The 12,500-nt window shown below is 35.6% G+C and overlaps 1 protein-coding gene across 5 annotated transcripts in view; it reads right to left on the reverse strand.

Annotated features, from left to right (window-relative positions):
* The window catches only part of LOC122630193, a 44,718-nt gene that overhangs the window by 31,833 nt on the left and 385 nt on the right, over nt 1–12,500 (reverse strand). The window contains exons 1-3 of one of the 5 annotated variants that reach the window (XM_043814444.1): nt 5,444–5,567; nt 5,127–5,363; nt 154–266 (exon numbers count right to left, since the gene is read on the reverse strand). In XM_043814444.1, coding sequence (XP_043670379.1) covers nt 154–265 — 112 coding nt within the window. In that variant the 5' untranslated portion in view covers nt 266; nt 5,127–5,363; nt 5,444–5,567. Of the gene's footprint in view, nt 1–153; nt 267–5,126; nt 5,364–5,443; nt 6,069–11,289 lie in introns of those variants that run through there. The other 4 variants (XM_043814443.1, XM_043814442.1, XM_043814441.1 and 1 more) reach the window with 4 other exon arrangements.

The raw sequence follows: 12,500 nt of genomic DNA on the forward strand, positions 1-12,500 counted from the left end.
TATATATATATATATATATATATATATATATATATATATATATAGGAACGGATTATTTTTCTATAGGGTGTCTTCGTTTCACTTTTATCTACTGTGTGTATGTATTATCGACAGCGATGTAGATTGTAGACAGAAGAAACGAAAGTGACTCACCGTTCGCGAGGGGTAGCTCGGCCAGTGGCAGTAGCAATAGTACTAGCAACGACGAGGAGGACGACGACGGGGTGAATCTCCCTTTCCGACGCGGGAACGTCAGTCCCTGCATCCTGAAACAGACAAACATACAAATCTATATACATATATGTATATGTATATATACATGCACTCTTATGTGTATAATCTATGTATATATATATATATATATATATATATATATATATATATACACACACACATATTACAGACATATTCATCAGAGTGGTCATATATATTCGCGTAGTGGGCGCGGTAGAAGGTCTCGACGTTCCTTTCAGCATGCTTTTGCCGCGAGCATGATCTATTATACATATATGTGTATATTCGTATATATACATACACACAGACATAGGTATTCGACTGCGAACGATGTCCGAGAGGGTATAACGAAGAATCGAAAATATTTCGGTGCACGTGTACGTTGTAAAAGAGAAAGAGAAAGAGAGAGAGAGAGAGAGAGAGAGAGAGGGTTTAGTGAAAGGGGATGAGGAGGAAAAAGAGAGAGAGAGAGAGAAAATGTACGACCGGATCCATCGTCTGTAATGAAAAATCGCTCCCTTCTTGAGCCCCGCCAACGATTGACCGTGAATTAAGGCCTTTGTACTTTCGATTAGTAGCCCAGAAAGATCGTCGACCACGGTACATGCGATACGATCATTTCGATGTCCGTGACAACAACAACAACGGCCACGATGAGACCATCTTCTATCTCTCTTCCTCTCTTCCTCTCTTTCTCTCTTTCTCTCTCTCTCTCTCTCCTTTTTTCGATGGGGGTGGAAAGGAAATCGTCTAGTTGCTATCATCAAAATTGTTTGGTCAGACTCGGAGAACATTCTCCGTCTTCCTGCTGTTCTTTCGAAAACCACGTTATTACCAATAAAATGAGAATGACAGAATAGTGGGGTGGGCTTGGGCATGGGGTGAAGAAATAAAAAATGTCTGGACGTATACTCTCGAACGAAAGGCAAATGGAAATCCAATATACGATTTCTTCTTCGTTCGACAAAAGAAAATATTACATAGGAAAGACATTTTCATAAACTTTTTTCAAACTCTTACGTGTAATCGTAAACCTATGGGAAGAAAGTAAAGTTTTCGCTGTCCATGCATCCTCTCTCTCTTTTTCTCTGCCTCTCCGTTCAAGTAGTTTTATTTTCTTGGAACCTTAGTCTTTCGAGCATTAAGTGCCTTTGAGTGCTGAAATGCACCATCGTACTTCTTCATGTACATACGAAAAGTGCCAGAAGCGTTACCATGCTCATCTTGAATTAGTTACAATAAACTGGGTAAACTGAGAATTTTTTCATCATATATATATATATATATATATAATAATAATAATAATAATATTCGCAATTTTATGTACTTTCTTGAAACAAATTTATTCGCTTAGTCGATATTTAACAATAATAATTTTAATTTAGAATTTATTAATGAATTATGTATTTTGTATATTGTCTTTCCTTTAGATTTATACTTCATATTGTTAAATTTGATATTGTTTCCTTTCATACTGTTCCCCTTTATACTTATACAGAGTTTGTTCTAGTACAATAAACGTTATTTCTCTCGCTCTCTCTCTCTCTCTCTCTCTCTCTCTCTCTCTCTCTCTCTCTCTCTCTCTTTCTCACTCTCTTTCTCACTCTCTGCGTGTAGTTTCAATATTTGTCGTACGTTGACCGCAAATTACCCGCCTTTCTATCCGCAGTAGCCCGAGTAAAAAGTTGTGTTACCCATTATGGATAATACGCATGGGGACAAATACGAAGCGAATACTTTTTTTTCCTCTATCTCTCTTTCTCCCACCCTCATGCGCGCGCGCAGGCGTGTTTGTGTACACACAACATATATTCATATGTATGTAGGACACAAAGAATGCTATAATCGATTATAACGATCATCTCGATCGTTTCGATCGATCGTTCGGTCGGGTCAAAAACAGAACGAAAGTAAATTCGACGTTTAAAAGTAAAAAAAAAAAAATTAAAAAAATAAAGGAGAAAAAAACAAAGGTTAATGAAATTAGTGAGAATGAATAAAATCGTCAAGAGCAATTCGTTTTTAGATTCATGGGAGGTATCCAAACATTAACTTTCTTTTACATCCCGAATCGTAAGTATTAATTAAAAACTCCATGGGATGTCTTTTATCTCCGAGCAAAAGGGAAAACCTGTCTCGTCGTACATTCGCTTTTAATATTAATCCACTGCCATTAGACGTTTACTCATCCACTATTACAATCTTCTTTCACGCCTATACATCCGTATCATCCTACATTCTTTTACTTTATTTACTTATATTTTTTTCTCTTCTTCAATTTTCACAACGTTTAGCTATCGAAGTCGTTAAAACGACAACGACTACGACGACATTATTGACGTAACATCGTAGATATTAAAAATGTAAATTGGCCCTTTCGACATGTTTAGAAACAAATAAGTGCGCCGACGACGATCGAGTAATTTCGTGTTCTTACAGAATTACAAACGGCGATCGTATCCGACGTCGATAGCCGTGAGTCACGCTACATAGCGATAAAAAGAGAGTTCAGTTCATAAGTGGGACGGACCACGTATGCCCGGTAATACCTGAATGGCTAGTTCGCTGACATGCGACACGTTGCACACACGGATATGTAATGTATAAGTATGTTAGTATGATGTGCCTCTATATAGATTTATACGTTTCTAACATAGAAAAATATTGGATGGTAATAAAGAAGAAGAATATAAGACAAGGATATCCTTTCAGAAACGATTTCACTCTTGTTTCTAATTGTCCGAGATCTTAACTATTCATAAACTTAAGTGTGAATCTTATATACACATAAGTATACGTGTAAGTATGAATCTTATATATACATATCTACGTGTATGTAAAATCTACACGTAAGAATTTAAAAATTCATAAAATAAACTTAAGCATAAGTATGGATCTATATGCACATATCTATGTGTACGTAGAATCTATGTGCGAACTGTAGCTTAAATAAAAGAAAACAAAACAAAAAAATAAGTATGAAATTGTCCGTGCGAGAGAGAAAAAGAGGAAAAAAACGAGAAAAAAAAAGAGAAAAAAAGACGACCACACGAACGTGCATTCATTTGACAAGCAAAACGTAACCCAAGCGCCGATATATAAATTCGCGAAAAAATAAACGATGAAACGTCGGAGAGAACAAATATTTCCTATAACAGATGTATCCGATATTTTGTAGAGCATTTTGGCGAGCGATTCGAAAAGGGTCGAAACCCCGTACGCATTGGTTGCATCTACCATTTTATTTGTTCTCTCTCTCTCGCTCTCTCTCTCTCTCTCTCTCTCTCTCTCTCTCTTTCTCTTTTTCTACCGTTCGCTCCCTTTTTTGTCGTTAAAATTCATCGAAACCAAATAGAAACATAACGTATATGACGATATAGGTATAGATATACGTGTGCACTCGATGTATATACAAAGTCTTCCTCTATAACTCTTCTACGGGAATATCGAGATTCGTTAGTGGTATCGATATCTTTTGAGTGATATGTACTAGATAAAATAGTACTAGTAACACTTAATTGATGTAAATTGAAAATAAAAAAAAAGATTGGATAGGTACAAATAATAATTTTTAACTTTATTTCAATAAAAGATATAACAAAAAGTTGTTGTTATATCTCGCATGAAATAAAAAAGAAATATATTGATCTATCAATCAATAATCGATTATTAATCGTAGATTTAAAGGAAAATATTTAAATGAACGTTGAAGATATTCCAAGAGTTATTAGTCGTTCGTAATTACGATTAAAATGATCGTTAAATTATAATGATGATTAAAACGATTAATTCAAAGTGTGGAAGCACTTCGTATATAAGGAAGCGTTGATTAGTAAGCGAAAATAACTCGTAGGATTTCCATTGTGTTCCAGACGACTGTAGAATGAAAAAAAGAGAGAAAGAGAGAGAGAGTATCTTTGTTGACGGCTTCTGTACCGCGCGAATCAATATCAACCTCTAACTTTCACGGGATGTAACACGGAGATGACCGTCAGCAAATTGCTGAGTTGTTCGAATGAAATAATCTTTGACGTTTCCATTAGACTTATTGCCAAGAATTTAAACGGCCGACTTTATCATCGTCGCCTGACCAATAATGTTGATGTATCGTAATTATGTATACAACGCGTCTATACACACACGTTCAATCCGGTGACGACTTGTTTATTTTTGCTTTCATTTTCTTTTTTATTCCTTATCGCTCGATAAAAGTCCATGATAAAAATAAAGATGTCGTAGACGTAGTTGAACTAAATCAATGACACGAATCGTTCCTCCTACTCTTCTCCGAAATCGATTAACGAAATCACTCTAGTGCCAGAGGGAGAAATTTTTTGGCACTGTACGAGAAAGCCAAAAGAAGAAGGAAAAAACGATTGACAAAGAGTATTAAATAGGAGAGAAAGAAAAATTCCTCCTCCTTTTCTCATCAACGTCGAAGATCCGACGAATAAAACGTGAAATGACATTGACGTTTCGAGAGAAAAAGGGACGTGAAAAATTGTCTTGTTTCTTTTATTCAGTGACAAAAAATTCTACGTACGAAAAATAAAGAAGGGTCTGTATCCTCTCTTTTGCCACATGTACCTACATATACGTGTAGGTATATATGTATATATATATATATATATATATATATATATATGTATGTATGTATATATGTACGTATTATACGTGTTTACGTGTCGGTTTTCGTCGCGGACGATTTTGATGAGTTCATTATCGTTCGGAATGAGTAGATTCGTTAAATGGTTAAGCGGTTAAGAGAGAAACGTGTGTACGCGGATCGAGCACCGATTAGACACGACTCATTTCGAGCAAACGCGATAAACTCCCGGCTCTGATATACGCTGTTAGGTTATCGAAGCGATTTATTCGTCGATCGTACATACTCCGACTTTTTCACGTTCCCTTCTTTTTCCTCTTCCTTTTTCCGCTATAGCCTTTCTCTTTATCAGCTCGACTTTTCTTTTCTTATTTTTTTCTCATCCTCTTCTTCTTCCTCACCAATATCTACTTAACGCATCGGAACGAGACCACCGTGATATTTCCAACGAGCGAACTAACTTCTGTCTTCGATAAAAATGTCGCTTCCGAGTAATACCCAAGCATATGTGTCCTACGTGTATCTACGTCAACGTAAAGAAAAAGAAAGAAAAAGGAGTACAGAAAGTATAAAGGTCGATAAAACGTACTTTATGATTTTTACCTTTCTAAAAGATCCTTTCTACGAAGATAATAAACGCACGTTAAAACTTCCACTGGAATTTCACTTAAATTGTCAGATAAACGATTATACCGATAAGATACAATTTCAATTTCTCGAAAAATTGCAAAATATTCCTTCGCAATATTCTCCCACAAAAACATACGCACGAAAGAGCGCGCGAACGCGCGATCACGTAACTGAACGAATTGCGAATAATAATTATCGCGAGGTCGCACGATATCAATCGCGAAAAGAAACGAGTATCACACGAAAGTATATGTATCTATGTACATATATATATTTACACACTTGTACGTGGGAAACAAATGGGTAGATTTTCAAGTTAGGAAGATTCTTACGCTATGAAAGACACGTCTATATGGACGCTTCCGAGCTCTCTCGATCGAGCTCAAAACTAACATACATACGTCCGGACTATGCACCGTCCACGTATGTACCTACTGCTTTCTGCCACGTGAATGGAAGGGACGAGGGATGCATTATTTATCATAGTACACGTGTACAACTCTGCTTCGTTAAGTACCATGCCGGTGTTTCTTTAAGTTTTGTTTATGACCATGCTAGAGACAGCGCTTTCTCTTCCTGTCTTTTCCTCTCTCTCTTTCTCTCTCTTCCTCTTCCTTTCTCTTTCTGTCTCTCTCTCTCTCTCTCTCTTTCTCTCTCTCTTTTTCTACATTCCTGATTCTATTCTCCTCTTTTTATGCGTTGATTAAACGAACCGCCGTAAACCCAGCAATGCACCTTACCCACAGGCATATATATACATTTACTTTAAAATCTTATTTAGTCAAATATTTCATAAACGAAAAAAAAATTTTTGTATTAAATATACGTTTTCTTCTTATATTTTGATCTAATTATTTGTTTCGTTTGCATTGATTTATTTAAAACTTAATCGAATTATCAAAATTTATTTGCATTAAACGACTCTTATAATTTTTCTAGAGACAAGATAAGATAAGATATATGCTATAATGTGTTTATTATATCAAATATTTAAAAAATAAGATATATATATTTGTATATATTAAAACAATGATCGAGAAAGTTCGAACACATTAACAGGTTAATTCGAAATTTATGAGCGAAAATGAAAAGACGTGTTAGATCAGAGAAACGATTCTATGATCATCTACTATGATCACTGGTTACGAGGTATATGATATTAAGAGAATTGTATCTAGCGGCCTTCCGGTACCTTTCAATCTTAATTCCAACAAATAAAACGTGCCGTTCGCCGCCAATGCGTAAGTGTGTCCGCACGTATGCACGTTTAGGGGTGATTCGCATTTACTCCCGTTGCGATTTACTCCCGACCAGCTCAACGCATTGTATTCTCTTATCTATAGTTGAGTAACGTGTAACGTATATCTATATCAAAAGTATATGTATATGAATAACTCGAATGTATATTTATAACACGAAATCGAAAGAGATCGAACGAGTTAGGATAAATACGAAAAGTAGAAAAATGTACGTCGTCTTTTAGTAGTTTTGTTTGATTAATAAAAAGAAAAAAATAATGTAACGCGAACGAATGAATCCAAAGTAACGAAAGAAGAATTTGATCCGCATGGTGACGTGTTGTTTAAGATTAATTACTTTATACGTTATGCGCGTTGCAATTAATTGATATTTTTTGTTCGATAAAAAAGGGATGTAACGTTGATGAGTGCAAAAAAAAGTAATCGATCGATGACTTGCTGGTAGAACTTAATTGATTTATACGTTGTACAATTAATAAAATATACATTTTTTTTTTAATAAGAAAAGTTAATATTGAAAGTAGCGTAAAAAATTTGACCAATAACCAATACGCTATGTATGTGTGTGTGTGTGTGTGTATATATATATATATATATATATATATATATATATATATTACAATTCATTTATAGATTTTATGTTCAATAATAGAAAAAGATTGTATTATTGACAAGAGACTCCAAAATAGCAAACAACGACTCGATCGACGACGTAACATTTAAAAATTAATTAGTTCATACGTTATATAAATGATTATTAATTTATACGTTTTATGTTCAATAAAATAAAAAATACGTAATGTCTATAAATAGTTCCGAAGTAGTAAAAACATTATTCGATCGACGACGTGCTACTTAAGATTAATTAATTTCTAAATTACATATAATTAATTTTGTATTTTATGCTCAATAAAAAAAAAAAGAAGAAGAAGAATAAAAGAAAAAAAATAAATACGACGAAAAAAAAGGTCAACCAACGAACAAAGACGAATTAATTTATAGATAACATATAATACAAATGAAGAAACAATGGAAGAGAGGATCGAGATCGAGAGTGGTAGAAAGTCAAATGAAAAATGTCGATCTCCCCTTTGCTTGATCACAGTCGAGTGAGCTCATTCAAAGATTCTTAACTCGTTGTTACCCGGTAAAGGCTTCGTGTTCATTGTCGAGTGAGTTTCTCCTATGTTGAATCTCCATAGAGATCATTAAGCTGGTCGTGTATCTTAATGAAGCGACAAGAAGCTTCGTACGCGTGAGACACCCACGCGGAATCACGACACGTAACGCCTTTATCGTCGAAAAACTCGATTAACGTAGCGCACTTCGCTGGAGCATGCATAGAACACGCAAAAGCATTATTCTACCGAAGAGTAGGGAAATTTATTTCGATAGCGACATAACAATAAACTTTATAATGTACTCTATATTTCAGTAAGAAATATATACGAATATGTGTATATATATATATATATATATATATATATATATATATATATATCGATCTTCTTTCTCGACAAATTGAAATATGGTTTACAGGGTGTACCTAATCATTTTAAAGAAACCTCTCGACACGTTAAAGATTGTTGACCCCGTTTCAAGATTTCTCGAGTTTTTCCTGATTACCTCTGTAATTTTCTCTCTCTCTCTCTCTCTCTCTCTCTCTCTCTCTCTCTCTCTATCTCTCTTATCTCTCTTTCTATCTTCTTTCTTCGTCTTTGATACAAACGACACTCGTGACATTATCGAGTTTTCTATAGGAACACGATTGCCAAGCACCGATTTGCTAGATACGTATATATCTATATCCCTAATGACACGCTCGAGTATCGTCCACTCTAATTGGTCCTACGCTTGGAAATTGATTATTATGCTTTTTGTTACGAGCCAGCGTGATTCCTTTACGAAATAGAAAGGAAAAAAGAAAGAAAAAGAGAGAGAGAGAACAGCGGTCGTTCATAATCGAAAATTTTCCCTTGGTATAGCAATAGAATGCTTTTCTTTGGTATTACAATGATACCAATGAGTGCCAGGTGTTGAACAAGCTGTAGCCTATTCGTTTTTAAAAAGTTCTCTGTGAAACCAACCACTGTTAACAATCGGTAAACGAGATTAATACATCCCCGTATACTCGAACCAATCACGTTACTTCTTAAACATGTATATAAATATATAATAAATTTAAAAAACAAGTATGACTTTGATTTTAACAGTAATTTATACGGCCAATAGTATCAGTCGTTCAAAGTAATCGAACCTAATATAAAATTATATTGGAAACAGAAGCGATTTTCCCAGCAATAGGAAAATATGGGTATAGTGAACTTTATTAGGTTCAGTAAAGGACGAACGTACGCCTACGATATGAATAATTGCTACGAATCGAAGGTATATATGTATGTACGTGTCATAAACGTCGATATCTATCGACATGCATTACGTAAGTGACACAGATGGCTTTTGTCCGGCTTGTTATTGTCTCCTATGCAATTGATATAACCTTGTTACTTACACGTTTTCCCAACGACGACGAGTTCGCCTTTTTTATTTCGCATATAACCATTCAAATATTAGAATATATCAGTTACATTATGAATGAACAAAACGAGATTCATTGTTTTAAAAGATTTATAAAGACTCGGTATGAAAGATCAAGCAATTCAAAAATTCGTGAGAAAATGAAGGAGAGAGAGAGAGAGAGAGAGAGAGAGAGATAGACAAACAGAAAGGGAGAGGGAGAGAGAATTTCGAGAATCAAGGCGGAACCATATCAAATATTTCGTGCGCTACATAATACGCGTATGCATCTACGTACGTACGTATGTATTTACATACGCGGCGTATTTCTATATACATATTTCCCGTATGCTCATATACGATTCTCTCTATTACGAGCAAATAACAGAATTCCGTGCCGTAAATTACGGATCAAGTATCCGTCTATCGTCGGCTTGCTCGATACAAAAATTCATAATTAAACCGGTAATCGGATCGACGTATGCGCTCTGAATTTGGAGTGGAGACTATGTATGTATTTTTCTAATAATCACCATAATGATCATCATTATTACCGTCGGGATATGATAAAATTAAGAATTAGAAGAAAGAATAAAAGCATCTGATGGACGATGATTTATTTTACTTTGAATTCTTTGAGTGTCGCAATCGTAATGATTTGGTTGATTAGTCGTAGATAACGATCGTTCTAATGATCGAAATTAGAAGAGAATCGAATTAGTCGAAGAAAAGAAACAAAAAAAAAAGAGAAAACGAAGAAAGATCCTCAGATATCCCAAGCCTGTAGAATTTCGAATACTTTTATAACGACTACTTTCGAAGATAGGCAGGTAGGTATATCTTAACAACCGACTTCGTGCTTCCTCGAGCGCATCGGGTAATATTCGAAACACCTGCCTCTCGATTATAAATGTAAATTGTTTTAATTAGGTAATTACATTATATACGTGGATGTTACGATAAAATTGATATATTCTTTCTGCACTTATCATAAAATCAAATCGATAAATTTACCATTCTGAAATTAATTCGGAGAACGTTATAAAAATTCTTCAATTCGATCTTAATTTCTCTCTCTCTTTCTCTTTCTATCTTTCGTTATTATAAGTACGTAAAAATAAAGAACACAAGCCTTATATCATGTAAGTAAATATAGTATATAAAAATATAAACATTCATTGTAGCAATATATACTTTGAAGATCATTTCTTGACTTTCAAATTCTGAAATATATACATATAATATGTGGAAGTGATCACGTCATCATTATTTTTAGTTTACGATAATGAAATAATAATAATAAATAAATGGAAATAGTTCTTTCAGTTCAGACATCTTTTATAATTATTGTAATTTCAATTAATCGTAAAAGAGAAATATTTGAGATCTGATATTTATGAATTTTGATAAACGATTGATTCTGTATATGTAAACATATGAGAAAATACAGAAGATGATTCACGAAAGAAAAATCTAACAATTATTCGTAACTTCGGATGAGAACGTAAGAGAAAACCGAAAAGGACAAAGCGGGCTAAAGAAGTCGCCCAGTAAGCGTCCCCTCGTGGACAATCTCGGGAGGTCGGGTGAAGGGGCGCGAAACTTGCAACCCTCTCCCTTCTAAGAAAGAAAGAGAAAGAGAGAACAAGAGAGAAAGGAATAAAGAAAGAGAGCAGTCTTGAATGGTTTGAAAATTCAAGAGAAAAAAAAAAGAAAAAGAAAAGGAAATAGAAGAGCTGTACGCACATGGTCATGAATAGTCGAGCAACTACTAATGGTCACGCTTGCGAACGGAAATTCATCGATTTATCGACGCACGCACACATACACGCATACATACGAATGTGTATATATATATATATATTTATATATATATATTTGTATATATGTATGTATATTTTATATCTATGTATGTACGTATTTATTTATTCTCTCTTTCTCTGTCGATCCTTTTCCTCATACTGAGAGAAAGAAAGAGAAAGAGAGATAGATAGAAAGAAGAGAGTAGGTGGGTAGAGTACTCAAGCACAAAGAGGAACTAACCTTCACGCTCTTCGAATCGATCACCGGTGGCCGAGGAAAGCGCGTCGCTGGGAAAACAATCACATAATGCACTGGACACTTTGTGTACACGAGACCACTGGTTCCTTGCCTTTTTTCTTTCTCTCTATCTTTCTTTCTTATCGCAAAACTTGCTGGGTCTTCCAACGTCCTTTCCTCTAGTAGTACAAGAAGCAACTGATCGTAGTGATATTTATGTACGTACGTGTGTATGTATATTTATGGTTAGTTAATGTTGAACAAAAAATGCCAGGGCTGGTTCAACGACGCGACGATGACGAGGAGGACAAGCAAGGACGAGGAGAAGATCGGCCCTCTCTTTCTTTCACTTCTATTTCTCGGTCTCACGACCTTTCTTTCTCCCCTCTCTCTCACACTCTCCTTTTCTCTTTCTCTTTTCTCCCCTTCCAAGTACTAGCAGAAGGAAAACAATAAAACTGCACGGAGTGTCGAGGAGCCTGGATATCTCTCACTCCCTTTTTCTCTCTCTCTCTCTCTCTCTCTCTCTCTCTCTTTCTGCTCTCTCTTAACTGATCTTATCGTCCCTTCTTTCTGTCTTTCTCTTACTCGTTCACGCGCGTCTCGAACGCACCTGTCAAACGCGCAAAGGCGTAGAAACGAGGGATCGTTAGGGTCAGAAAAGAAAAAAAGAAGGGGGAGGCGTGTTATTCGTTGGTAGTACACTTTTTCCTCGTCATAATCGGCGTGCTAGCCATGAGCCGGCTTTTTTTTCTGTGTGCGTGTGTGTTTTCCGTGTATGTGCGTGCGTGTGTTCTTTTTTCCTTTTTTTTTTCTTTCTCTACGATCTTCCCTTTAATTTCTCTGTACTAAGGAAAAATTTAGAAGAGAAAAAGAGAGAGAAAAAGATGTAAAAATGATTTTGTGGAATCACAAAAGAGTCAAAGGAAAAAAGGAAGGAAGGAAGGGGATGCAGAAATGGCAAGTGCAGTAGAAGATGCAGACTAGGACGCGACCGAGCGTCGTCTTCTCTTCTCAAACGCGGACGATAACAATGGCGGCGTCCGATCGGGAGAAACGCCACGAGAAGAACTCGTCGTCGTAACGGATTCCAAGCGCACTAACAACAACATATAAAGCGACCGGCTTCGAAGCGCACCACCAGTTTAAGTATCAAGAGAGAAGATGCCACAGATATAGTTGGTATATCTCGCCACGCGCGTACTCGCCTATGA

Source organism: Vespula pensylvanica, chromosome 6 (genome assembly GCF_014466175.1).
Source record: "Vespula pensylvanica isolate Volc-1 chromosome 6, ASM1446617v1, whole genome shotgun sequence".
In the NCBI taxonomy this organism is placed as follows: domain Eukaryota; kingdom Metazoa; phylum Arthropoda; class Insecta; order Hymenoptera; family Vespidae; genus Vespula; species Vespula pensylvanica.